Below are 13,349 nucleotides of genomic sequence, written 5' to 3'. Positions count from 1 at the left end.
TGAAGCCTACCGGCCAGCCCTGTAGGCACGGGGGCACCTGTGAGCTCAGAACTCTTGAGCATTCGAGTGCATCACCTACATGCACACATTGTGACACTTTAAAATCACCAGGCACTGTCCTTTTTGTGACTTCATCTCCCCTACACACCCTCTCCCACCCCACCACAGGAAAACCCCCAAACGAAACCCTCTGCCATCGAGTTGACTCATAATGCACTCGTAGCACTGAGTAGAACTGTCCGACTGGACTGCTGAGGTTGCAAGCCGTATGGGAGCAGGCAGCCTTCTTGTTCTCCCCACAGTCCAGCTAGCTGGTGCTTTTGAACCACTGACCAATGTGGCAAGCAGCCCAACTTCAAACCCACTCTGCCACCAGGGCTGAGACTAAATCTTTATAGGGCAAACAGCCTCATCTTTCTCCGGTGCAGTGACTGGTGAGTTTGAACCACTGACTTTACTGTCAATAGCTCCACACTTAACGCACAATACCATACAAGCATACTTCAGAGAAATTGTGGGTTCCGTTCCAGAGAACCACAGGGCAGTTAGTATCACAATAAAGGGTGTCATGTATTTTTGGTTTCCTATATCAAGAGGGTAGGTGGCCAATAATTGTTCAACTCAGAGATTTCCTTATGCTGCAAATGTTACCTGACATGCGTGGAGACAAGATGCATGCATGTCATTATACTAAGAACACATTGAGTCGATCCTGACCCAAAGAGACACTAGGCAGTGTTTCCAAGACTGTCATTCTGTAGGAGGGCAGGCTGCCTCTTCTTCCTCCTGCAGAGAAGATGGTGGGTTTGAACTGCTGACCTTGAGGTTAGCAGCCCATTGCTTAACCCACAGTACCACCAGGGCTCTTTATTAAGACCCTAAAAGACAGGGCAGAACTGCCCTCGTGAGTTTCTGAGACTGTAACTGTTAAATGGAGCAGAAAGCCCTATCTTTCTCCTACCAGACTAACAGGCTTCCCTATATGAAAAACTTTTCTCTACGACACTCATCAAGTAGGGTTGGCATACTGATCCTCTTTTTCTTTTCTTTGCCAGTCATCTCTTTGAACATGTGCAGTTGTAGTTAAAGAAAAGAGGGCAGCAGGGCAGAAAGGATTATTATAGGGGGTGGGGTGGGGCGGAAGCAACTAACTGAAAAGATGAAAGGCCAAAAAAACAAAAACCAGGAAAAACAATGCTGTGGTCTCATTTTCCTTTCTTTTTTCCTCTTGACGCAACAGACTCAGGAATTCTTACACTTCCACCACCCAGACTTAGAGAGCCTTGCCCACCAGAGAGCTTCAAGTGTTTGCAGATCTGAGGAGAAAAGGGCCCCCAGGAGGATGAGCATCCCCCCAACATTTCCTTATGTGACGCACAACCCACGGCCGTCAGGGTTAGAATGTAAATCTTTTATTAAAACAGTTGTCTTCCCACAGTAGTAAAGCTTTGGCATGTACAGTATAAAAATAATCACCAACCATAATTATACCAAATTTCTTATCAACTGCATACTAAATGTCTTCCGTACAATTTTTTCCATATAAAAACACTGGGAAAAATTGATAAATAACAGGTAAGAGAATATTTCTAGGCAATTACTAGAATCATCTGGGAAAGATGAGCACTGTGGCTGTTCTAAGGTCAGAGTAGCAAGGGCATGGCGTTCCCATGGTGCTGCAGGCCAGGCGGATCAGTGAAAGCGGAAGTGTCTGGGTAACTTTCCTACTTAACTTTCTGGTCACATCATTTCAGTACAGTTTGCATCTTGGTGGGCTGCCTGTGCTTCCCTGTGGATCTCCAACCACACTCCCAGATAGAATCCTTTCTTTCAGAATACTGAGGGGAACCGAATACTTTGGAGCAGAGCGGGCAACCTCCCCACCCTCGTTCATCAGAAAAGTCTCAGAACACTCCCAGGGTGAGGCTTGGAGAAGCTGTTAGTGGAGCTGAAGCTGGAGAAGTCACTGCGGAGCAAAGGGCTTAAGAAAGAAGCAAACAGGAACTCCGCTCCAGTCCGGGTGGCTCTGGGCAGAGATTCGGCCTGTTCTTCCGGGTTGGTAACACTATTCTCGGGAGTCATCTCTGTCAGCCTGGATGTCTAAAGGCATGAAGCACTCAATCGGGCAGTTGACGTTCTGCAAAAATGGAAGGAGAAGGAAAAACAATAATTACTGACAGACAGTGTAAGGTGTGTAGAAACACCGGGGAGGGGGTTTTGACAATGACTTCTGTGGCTTGGCGGGGGGGGGGTGTGTGTTCATAATGCTGATGCATGACGACCCCATGGTGCACAGTCAAACTGCTCCATGGGGTTTTCAAAGCTATCATCTTTCAGAAGCTGATTGCCAGGCTTGTCTCCCGAGGCTCCTCTGGGTGGGTTCCAGCCCCTACCCATTCGACCAGTAGGGGGCCCTGAGCTCTTTGAGGTGCTCAGGGTCTCCCACAATGACTTCCAAGGAGGAGACAATTGCTATCTGGCCTCAAGAACCTAACAAGATGTTGGCAAGCAGTAGAAAGTCAAAGGCTTACCAATATTAGGTCACAGTTTAAAAAGAGAGAGAGAGAGAGAAAGCATTTGGCTCATCAGAAGGAGGGTACCTTCTACAGTGTCATTGAACTTGGAGGCGGAACCGTTGTGAGGCAAGAGCACTTACAGTGTTTATCTGAGGGTAGCGCTGGGAATGCTGGTGGTAGGAAGGGCCTCTGGAGCCCTCAGGGCCAGCAGCAGGCCCAGGTCTGCGGCAGTTGTCACAGCGCCAACCCTGGGAGAACAGGGGCACGGAGTCAAGTGGGGTTTGTGATGAGAGGGGAGCATCCAGGTTCCGTGCTCGAAGCAAAGAATACCAGTTCTTACGCAATGGCACGCTAGCAGCAGGTGATCACCGGGGATACGCCAACGATGCTTTCATGCAGTTTTCAACTCTTGGAACCCATTTTTGGCTTAACTCCCCCATACCCCCCTCATCGTACAGTGTCCTCAGTCTACTGCTACTTGTCTTTCCTCTTCCTCTTCTTCTTGACCATGTCCTTTCTACTGCACCGCGACTACTCTCTTGATGAGCTCTACTTCTGGGGCGCGATGGGTCTTGCCATCTGGTCAGAGGTGGGAGTGGGGGGTGGGAGCAAGCTAGGCCAGGGACACATCGCCCTGGGATTTCTCCTGGAGTGTTTTGTTGGAACCTTTGCGGAGCTGCTGGCAGTAAGCTCTGCCACCAGCAGTAGGGAGCCTGCTCGGGGGTGAGGCCAGTGTGCGGGGAAGCCTTTCAGAGAGCCAGAGACCCCAGATGCCCCTGCAGGAGCGATCGGAACCTAGAGGCTCCAAGCCACGAGATCCTGAAGCTTCGGGGTTCTATGAGTCTTTTTTTTGGGGGGGGTGTCTAAAATGTGTTGGCTTTTTCTCTTACCACAAAAGACCCCCATATACTGTAATTGTTTTCTTACACAGTCCTATAAAAGTATTTTAAGAATGCGTCTCCATGTAAGTGCACATTTCTCCCAATCCCCAGACAATACCAGAAAAAAGAGTCCTTGAAACTAGAGTAGACAGCACTCCTGCACGGCTTTGTGTATATAAGCAATGACCCCCACATCTACTGACATCACACATTTCTAGATGAAGCACATTACCACAGGCTGCCGAGTTCTTGGAACTTCATTTCTCCAAGTGTTAATGAGAGGTGCCCATTCACACCCCTCCCCCTTGTCAGAATGAACTCCCTGTCGTACTTCCCTCCCCATCTACCTACAGGCACACGGCGGAGCAAGATCAGAGACATGGTCATGGACTTCCAGGTCCTCAGGTGGGAGCTGAGCCCAGTCCTTGAAGGCCCTTCTCCTGGTGTCTGATTAATCTTTCTAGCGGTCATTTCCTATCATGCTCCTAACCTTGCTGAGTACCTGTAATAACATAATGCCAAATGCATCCACTAGTGAGTCTAGCTCCCCGGGACGGGACGGGGCGTGTGCTCTGCATGTGTCAGCATCTGGGCAGTTGCTGGGCAGGACAAGTCTTCATTCAAAACAAGGGATTGTATTATGGTCCCTTGCTTTGGAGCGACAAGAGTCACTGTATTTGGAAATCTCAAGTCACACGAAGAAGAACACGGATTAGAAGTGGTTGCAAAGCACTGCTGGAAGGGAAGGATTTCCAGGGCCCTACAAAATCCGCTTCTCCCCATTGAACATCTCGCCACAAGACACCAGTCGAGGGTGTGACTCCCTGAGCCCAGGGGTGCCAGCTCTTCCCATCTCATGAGGGACGTGTACTCTGCCTGGCCTCCTAACTGCCCCCTTGATGCCTCCCCTTCCCCAAGCAGTCCTCTGCCGCCGAACCCCCAGCTAGCTTCCCCTTCTTTTCATGGGTCCAGTCTTGAGGACCCCAGCCTGCTTGGAGCTCTGTTTATCAGAAGCACTCAGGACCCTGTGAATGAACTGAAACGCGCAATGTGTGCTAATCTGGTTTGTCTAGCTGTCTCAAGAGCCAGAGCCATTTCTCTCATTTCTTTGGCTCATTTCTTATTCGTCAACTCCAGGCTAGCCCAGTTACCAGTACGATCCATGGGGCTAGTACTCAGCCATCGGAATAAGAACTTGCCCTTTTTGCCTTATCTCAACCACAGGAGCTATGTGCCTGGTCTTACCTGCTGGCCTCCGAAGCAGGTGCAGGAGCAGATGGCCCCAAGGTATTCCTTCTGCCACTGTTGCCCTACGAGGTACGTCTTCCCGTCATCGAAACACGATGCTGCATCTACATGTGGGTACAATTCAAAAGCATAAGGCCTCGAACAACCAAGCAGACCTCAGCACTCTACAAGGGGAGCTGCTGTTTCTGTCCTAAACTTGTATCCTCCCCACCTCTAATCTGACCTGTTTACTTGAGTCACTTAGAAGAGAGGAACTGCCTATAGGTCCCAGGGCGGCTCTTCCAAGAACATCTAGCACACTGGAAAGGGTTCAATGGGAAATTGGAGCTCCTGTCTTTTTGTTTTTAAATTAATCATTTTATTGGGAGCTCTTACAGATATCTTAACATTCTATAATTCAACTGAATTATTAAGAAAAGATTCGCTACTCCCACCAGTTTCAAAACATTTTCTTTCTTCTTGAACTCTTTGATCTGGAGGAATAATGGAGCTCATCTTTTAAGAGTTGAACCCAGCAATAAAGGTTCCAGGTAGCATGAAAATGCAGATAATGGGCAAAGTGTTCAGGTTGGAAAGTGCTAAAGTGCCTGTAAGAACAGGCCATCATGCCCCACTTGTGAAGCTTGTCTCTGAGTCCCCAAGTCAACAGATTCGCAAACCCGCTGTTCACGGCTGACGGAGACCTAGGGCCACCATTCCTTTCTGCGGATGAGCGTTGCAGTCTCGTAGCGAGAGGGAGGGGACGCAATCAGACAGCGAAAGAGAGCCAGCGCCACGTACCGGGATCACACTTGAATTCTCCTTTTCCGTTTCCAAGACACGTGCACCTCATCATCTGCCCACTGTCCCCTTGCCGATCCCACTTCTCACCAATCTTATAGTTGACACCATTGTCGTGGCACCACTCTGTGGGGTGGGGAGCAGAGAGGCAGAGTTATTTGTGGTCTCACTCCCAAGGCTGAGTGCCCGGGGATGTGTCTCAGGGGAACGAGGGACAAGGGAAATCAAAGACAGTGGGCCCTAGGACAAACCCCCATGTCGGGTAGATTTGAACATGTGATTTGTGCCATTTCCTGGAACATTCGAATAGACGATCTATCCCACCACAAGCTTTCAGGTAACCAAAGAAGAGTCCATGATCTTCATTTGAATTTTCACTATTGAAGTTGAACTTTTGGAAAACGGAATAGGATTGGAGTAATTCCTTAGGACTAGCTCTGTGTTAGAGCTCACAGGACTAGCTGATAGATGAGAAATCAATTGTATTTTGGATTTGCAGAGGCTCTGGTTAAAAAGTGGTTCCATTAACCAAGAAGGAAAGGTGAGCTGGTTGCTATCTGCCGGAACCTGTTTTATGTAAGTGGGAGAAATGAAAGGGTAAACCTGTGTGATAAAGCAAAACAAAAAAACACACACAATGATAAGTCAACGGTTATTCACCCAACAGAGAAAGAGTGGTCCTAGCGAATATCTTAAAAGTAACAGATACATCTCTTTAACTAGTAAGTACCATTAAGAGGCTTTTAGTCTTCCAGGTTTGTCCTAAAACAAAACACACCTGATATAGGGTTTGTACAACACAAGCTATTACATTTTCCATTTGACCAACAATTCAACTGTTCCATCGGTGTTAAGCAAGGGCACTGGGGCAATTATGACATCGGACCAGAGCACATGGAAGGTACAACAAAGAAGGTTGTGCTTGACAATGGCACCCAAGTGCTTGTCTGCATCCTTCACATTCACTTGTAAAGTCGGTCCGTTTCACAACTTAAATACCACCAAATTGATGCCGATTCTTACAATTCCCCAGCCCCAAATCGCATATAACACTCTCCCACGCTGCCTTTTCATTTGCAGATAGCCAAACATGCCTGTCTGCCTTTTAGTGCTTAAACTCAGCAAGGTTAAATTATATTCAGTTGAAGTAACTTGTTTTGAAAAATTTAACCAGTAAATCTGTTATCTTTTCTTTCCTCAGAATATGATTTCTAGAGATGTCTAGAGGAGGCTTGTTTATAAGACATCATAGTTAACATCTAATAATGAGAAATCTATTGTCAATAATAACTAGATCTCCTAAATATGAAGTATCAGAAAAAGGTATATATTCTGACACTAAATCTTCAATAAATGAATAGTAAACAATTTCTCTGGTCATTTTAAACCAACTGAAAATGAAAATCTCCTTAACATTTGTAAATCAGATATTTTTCGATTAAAGTTGATTCTTAATGATCTACAAGCAGATCGCCTGTTCCTCTTCCCTTTATGTGACTTGGCAATATTCAAGGCACACGTGTGAGCTGTGTGTATAAGTGTGTATGGACACATGAGCTGTGTGTATAAGTGTGTATGGACACGTGAGCTGTGTGTATAAGTGTGTATGGACACGTGAGCTGTGTGTATAAGCGTGTATGGACACGTGGGCTGTGTGTATGGACACGTGAGCTGTGTGTATAAGCGTGTGTGGACACATGAGCTGTGTGTATAAGTGCGGTTTAAGCTATGTGTATAAGCGTGTATGGACACGTGAGCTGTGTGCATAAGTACAGTGTGTATATTTGACTCCTGTTGACAGACACAGAGTATAAACATGACATGTTTACATCGAACCTCATTCGGGATCAATGCTGGAAAGAGTCTTGGAATTTTTTTGTCTCTGATTCTCTTCATTAGAAATGGTTCTTATGAATATGACTTTATTAATTCCCTCTACAGATAATTCCCAAAGTTAAATTAGACCACATATTAATTTTTAATTAAGAGCTGTATCAGCATATGATCCTGAAAATGAAGCAATACCCACCAAGTAAAATTTCCCATCATTTTTTTTTGATGCAAAATATTACTTTGAGTCAAACAGTCTTGCATTGTTTGCTACATGTTTGGCTGAGCCTGTGTCTGCCCAAACATGCTTCCTTGGCACATTGGTGTGAATGCACGGAGCAGGGAGAGACAGACGGCAAGCGGATGGACAAAGCGAGCTACTCACTAGATGAGTCACATTTGAAGTGACCATTGCCAAAGCCTAAGCACTGACACGAGAGCATAAAGCCCGAGTCCGAGAGCCGCTCCCACTCCTCTCCGATGGCGTAGTGGGAGACCGTGTAGGGGTCGAAGCACATTTCGTCCGTGTTTGGGGCCAGGCCTTCATTGACTACATGGAGAAAAGCAAAATAAACACAGAGTACTATTAAGGCGGGATCACACCGAAGAGAATGAACTGATCGCACACAGTCACTGAATTCTCAGCCCCCAATGCCAGCAGCATGAAGAAAAGCCCATCTAGTCCTTCCGTAGCCACTGCTCTGAAAACAATGTTCAAGGCTCCCGGTGGACCCTGGCCTGCAGGCTGCTTAAGAGAAAGCCCATTCTTTTCACTGGCAGTTGTTAAAAGTATTCACTTCTGGTAAATCTACTTTCTAGAATTCTGAGAAGATCTCCACGGGATCTAAGTGAGTGAAGAACGTGGCCGGGATGAGGAGAATGGCCAGAGGCCCCTTCGGTGAGGATCTGGATCGATGGGTAGCATGTCCCCACCTGTAAGAGGGGATAGCGCCATCCCAGTAGGAATAGTACCGAAACCCAGACCTCTCAGGGATCTTGTAAAGGTTCTAGGAGATCATGGCTTCAGAGTCTGCACAGAGTTTTCCATACCTGTTTACAGGAGCAGACCGCCCCATCTTCCCCCTTGAAGCGGCTGGAGGTTTGACTCTCAGAGCCTGCAGGAAGCAGCCCGCCTCCTAACCCACAGCCCCAAGAGGGCCCCTGAGCCATCAGAAGTGCTCCTTAAGTTAAGAGTGGCTATGAGAGAGGATACACTTTTACCAGTCATACAAGTCTGGGCATTTTTCTCTATCATCATCATGTGAGCTTAGCGCTTTCCTTTTCCCACAAACACGCAGGAGTCTCCTAGACTGTGCAGAGGGTCATCCTGGCAAGTCTGCTCACCTTCATGAAGGCGACCAACCATTCCCATTTCTGAGGAAGCCTATGGTTTGGGGGACTTAGGAAGAAGTGACCAACTCGCTTCATGTGAATTTTAGATTCTGGCTTTGTTTGGTTTTGTTTTAGAAGGGCTTATTGTAAAACCATCGACGCAAACAAAGCTCAAGCTCTTCTCTAAACACTTAAACTATTTTACTGTGGTTTTGAATCCCAGTTGAGCTGTGGCTATTTCTCTCTCTTTTTAAACAGTGCAAGAATCAAAAGCGCAAAAGCAAGAAGTTTGAAATGCCTGATGTTTTAAAAAGCACCACCCTGGAAGAAAATAGTTGTTGGGAAAGTAGGCCGTTCTGAAATGTCTGCAAGCCAGGAAAACCCGAGCACACTGCGGCATCTGGCTGCGGGACGAGAGAGTTGGAAGGGAAAGTGGAAGGAGCTGAAACAGTTATTAGGGTTTTCAAGAGCCACCAATAGCCCGGAGGTACCATCCTACCCAGGCTCATTTAGATAGATGCAATTGGGAAAAAAACACAAACCCTAAAAAACAAACAAAAACCCAGATGAAACCGATGTGAAAAGTGCTCTTGAAAATATTTTTCATGTGGCATCTAGTCTCATAAAGCCATGTGAGGCATTACTGCACAGATGCAAAGCCAACAGCCCACAATGAATCGTCCTTCCTCCCTGCCAATAAATCATCAGCTGCCTGCGTCAGAGGAACTTACACTTGGACACCAGCAGCCAGCTTCCAGATGAGGGAGGAAGCTGCTGTTAAGGAACTGGCTCCAGGAAGAAAGCCCATCCTTCCCAGAGGCCAAGTGCACACACCCTGCTCACATGGAACCAAAAACCTTCCAGTCGGGAGGCTGGGGAGCCAGAGTTTGGTTGACTCCTTACTCCTTTTCCTTGGTGCTGCCTTCAAAGGACTTCCAAATCGAAGACCATGGAACCTCTATTGATATATTCAACTTACACCACATCAGGGGGAAGGAAACCCCTGAAATAGTACAGGAATCAGGGTGCTTTGGGGGGCAGAAATGGGCTTTGAGGGTAGTGCTCTGTATTCAGAAAACAAATGGGGACTTCCCTTGACTCAACGGACCAGTCTCAGATTGTTCAAAGTCACTAGAAGAGAGGAGAATTGTGGGGTAAAGAGGCCCCAGAAAACCAAGTCAGGAACATTTTTGTCCCTTTGTCAACCCTGACACACATTAGCCAGGACTTGGAAACATTGGCCCCAATACTACTTGAAGTTCATTCCTTTCAGAGTCTCCGTCCCTGTGCATTTTGAAAAGTCACTAGGGCCCCTTGAAAGGTCAAAGATGAGAATGTCAAGTCGCTCACGTCCTTTGCCTTGGTGTGTGGAGTGGGTTCCCCATGTGAAACGGCAACAGCAACAAAGGAACAGGCCCCCAGGAAAGACATCTCTGGTGTGGCCCCGAGTGGAGCCGATGTCCGAAGACCGCGGGAGTTCACATACCAGAATCGCCCACAGTCACCACCTCCTCCCGAACCTTGTGCCTCCGCTGGTCTTTCACAGCCTCCACGATGATGTTGTAGGTGACCCCTTTGGTGAGGCCCGTCAGAGTGGCACTTGTTGAAGTCCCAGGAACTCGGAACTGCAATTATTGAGAAATGGAAGGTGGAGGGAGAAAGCATTAGTTCTTGACGTGTAAACAAGGCATGGGAGATGAAAAAAAAGGGTACAGGTATCCCAACCAACGGAGAAGCAGCATGGGCTGAGGGTGTGTGGACCACATCTCTACCTGCCAAATTCTGCTGCCAAAAACTCTCCTTAGGGTGCTGCAGAGTTCGCTCAGGAGGTCTCCTCTTTACCCCATGGCAGCAACAGACCAGGGAGAATCCAGAAACCCAGGCCATGTCCCCTTCGCATTAAGTGGAGACATGGTTCAAAACGCTACCCTTGATGGCAGTCATGCGCTCCTTGGGGACAGGAGGCCCCAGCCAGTGGGAAAAACCTTAAGGTCATACTTCCGAACTGAGAAGTCTCCGCGGCATCGTCAGAGTTTAAACATACCGTCACCCTCTCGAAACGCAAACACGATAACCATAGCAAACCGAGACGCTCGGTAAATGACGAGAGGGGACGCTTTGGTTAAGAGCCCCGAAACTGGCACATACCGCTTCACCTACATTCTTTCCCCTTCGATTATATGTATACTGGCTTCTTCAAAGGCAAGCGAATAGGATGGTGTGCTAGCCTTCCTCACACACACATATAAATTCAGGCTGAATATTTCTCTTTCTTCCTTTCCCTGGATGCTCTGTCTTGCTCATACCATGCCCGAGCCACAGATGTGTGAGCAGGGTTGCCAAGACTCCACCAGTGAGGAAAAGCTAATGGCCTGCAAGGGGCCATGCCCCAAAGCTTAACTGAGATTAAATTAAAATGAAAACAGAACAAAACCAACACCAGGGCTTCCGCATGCCGTCCCTTCCCAAGAGGTCCCTGAAGCGCCACTACGTTTCATGAGCGTCCCAGTTACAGCAACAAACCAGCCTACCCGTGCCCCATCAGAAAAGAACAAGGAGTTACCTGTAGGGGTTCACCCTCAGTGCCAAGTGGCTGGCAGGAAATGATATACTCGGAACTTTCCTGGATTGGTGTCCAAGAGATGGTGGTCTGGGAGAGAGCTTCTTGTCCTGTCGAAACATTTGGATTGAGTCCCAGAACCAGAGGGTACAAGTGGTCTGAGTCTCCCCGGGGAACGTGATCGACTTGGATGTCCTCACCTACATTCGGCGAGTTTGGTCTTGGCCACCTAACAGGGGTGGCTGCGGTGGGTGGTGTGGTTCGTCTAAAACCATGCTCTTCATGGATCGCTTGTTGCCCGAGACTAGGCTGCTGACTGGAAGTGCCAGGAAGCTGAATACCATTTCCATTGACATACTCAGGATGGGTGATGAAAGGGGTCTTTTGAACTGTGGAGGGAACATCCAAGATCTCTGGTCCAAGATGACTTGGGTGTGGAAGGGTTACCAGTTGGGGAAGCTCATCTAGCCAAGGAAGGTTAGAGCCAAAAAAGCAAAGCAAGTTAAGCTCCCATCAATTAGCCATCATCATCAATTCAAGTAACAATGATCATTTATCCATCGGAGCAAAGCCCCTGGTCAATTAGCAGTTCCCAGATCACAAAAACACTTTTTTTTTCTCCCCAGAAAGAAATCTTTATGATGTTTCTCAAAAGTTTTCTTCATAGTTTAGAAAGAAAAAAAAGTGTGAGTATGAATTAATGGATCATACCCCAAAAGCTTTGAGCCGCTGCGCCCCACACAAGCTTCTGCTCATAAAAACAAAGCACAATACACAGACACACACACACACATTCCAGGGCCTTTTCTTTCTTTCCCTCCTTTTTTCTTGCCACCTGCGAAGCTAGTGGTAAGAAGCAGAGACCCTCGGGCAAATCCCACTGGTGTCGGGAGTATGAGATGTCCAGAGATTTGACCCAACAGTTGGTTATGCTTTCAAAACGGTTAAAAAGGGACCATAAAAAACACACATGCTTATTCCTTCAGCTCTCCTGGCCTCAGAAAAAGACCGTTTTCTTTAAAATGACACTGAAACGGGATGAACGAGTAGCATGTTGTCTAGTTCCACGTTTCAGAAACCCACGAACGACTAAAGACAGATGGGGAGCATTTCTCTCTCCACTTCGTTATTTTCTTAATTTACAGCCAATAGAAAGCGTGGAGGAGCTAGCGCAACTAGTTCACCTTTCATTTTTATAAGGGCTTTGAGTTGTTTCAAAGTGAATAACAAGACTTTCCACCGACTGATGCGATGGCCGTACAAACAAAACCAAGTCCAAACGCTGCAGTCTGTTACCAAAGACTGCAGTGCATATGTTAATAAGCTGTCAGGGAAACAAACAAACAAACAACCCTGCAAAGCTAACCCTTTGAGAAATGCACTAAAACCCGAGAAGCTGTTCATACTGCCAACTCTATCCTTCAACGTTAGTCCTGTCTTGCCTTCCTCCTCATTAACTGGGCGGACGGGCGCTCTTACCTGTCTTTTTCCTCCCGATCAGCGGCTCACTCTTCTGGTTGTTTTTCAGGGCAATGATGTGGATGGTGTACTCGGTTCCTGGCTCCAGACCTGGGGGAAGGACAGAAGCACTGTGCTCTGTGCTTGAAATCAGTTCAGCAACTTGGTCTTCTCGGCGGAGGCTGCTGGGAGCCGAGAAGTCTCCAAAAGGCTGTGGGCCTCTTGAGGTAAACTTGCTATTACTTTTTTCCAACCCGCTTCAATGAAAGGCCCCAATACTCTACGTACAATGGCTATGTAGCAAAGTATGAGCCTTACTTCCCAAACTGACATGTGGATAAACATATTTATGCTAATTTTTGGAGGCTATTCATTTAACATGTGGTCTTACTGGTCTTTTTGAATTCTCAGAAATGTATCAGCACTGTACACCTCCAGTGAAATACACATTTGGGAAGGATCACTGTAGATTGTACTCATGAATCTACTTGGGCCCAAGAAACACACATCCTTCAAAGGCAGGCTCAATGGACCTAAAGATATGTGGCTGGGCAGGAGAAGGGGCCTCTCTGCACATGGTCAGGGCTGAACTATCCAATTCAACTTTTTCCCAAACGGATTCGAATTCCTGGTCTCAATCGTGTTGCTTTACTTGGATCCATAATTAAGGTCCACGGAAGCAGCAGTCAGGGAGATTACATAAGGTCCTGCAGCCAACCTGTGGCTAAACGTCTCTTGAAAATG

The 13,349-nt window shown here is 47.2% G+C and overlaps 1 protein-coding gene across 14 annotated transcripts in view; it reads right to left on the bottom strand.

The window, feature by feature from the left end:
• Positions 1–1,396: 1,396 nt before the first annotated feature.
• Positions 1,397–13,349, bottom strand: part of FN1 (fibronectin 1) — a 73,013-nt gene continuing 61,060 nt past the window's right edge. For 4 of the 14 annotated variants that reach the window (XM_075530061.1, XM_075530063.1, XM_075530066.1 and 1 more), the window contains 9 exons: positions 12,627–12,716; positions 11,348–11,611; positions 11,151–11,257; positions 10,074–10,212; positions 7,641–7,805; positions 5,426–5,551; positions 4,643–4,749; positions 2,657–2,764; positions 1,397–2,137 (listed from right to left, as the gene is read on the bottom strand). In XM_075530061.1, coding sequence (XP_075386176.1) covers positions 2,066–2,137; positions 2,657–2,764; positions 4,643–4,749; positions 5,426–5,551; positions 7,641–7,805; positions 10,074–10,212; positions 11,151–11,257; positions 11,348–11,611; positions 12,627–12,716 — 1,178 coding nt within the window. In that variant the 3' untranslated portion in view covers positions 1,397–2,065. Of the gene's footprint in view, positions 2,138–2,656; positions 2,765–4,642; positions 4,750–5,425; positions 5,552–7,640; positions 7,806–10,073; positions 10,213–11,150; positions 11,612–12,626; positions 12,717–13,349 lie in introns of all 14 variants that reach the window. The other 10 variants (XM_075530062.1, XM_075530064.1, XM_075530053.1 and 7 more) reach the window with 3 other exon arrangements.

Source organism: Tenrec ecaudatus, chromosome 13, assembly GCF_050624435.1.
Source record: "Tenrec ecaudatus isolate mTenEca1 chromosome 13, mTenEca1.hap1, whole genome shotgun sequence".
NCBI lineage: Eukaryota > Metazoa > Chordata > Mammalia > Afrosoricida > Tenrecidae > Tenrec > Tenrec ecaudatus.
This window is presented reverse-complemented; position numbering and strand designations above follow the sequence as displayed.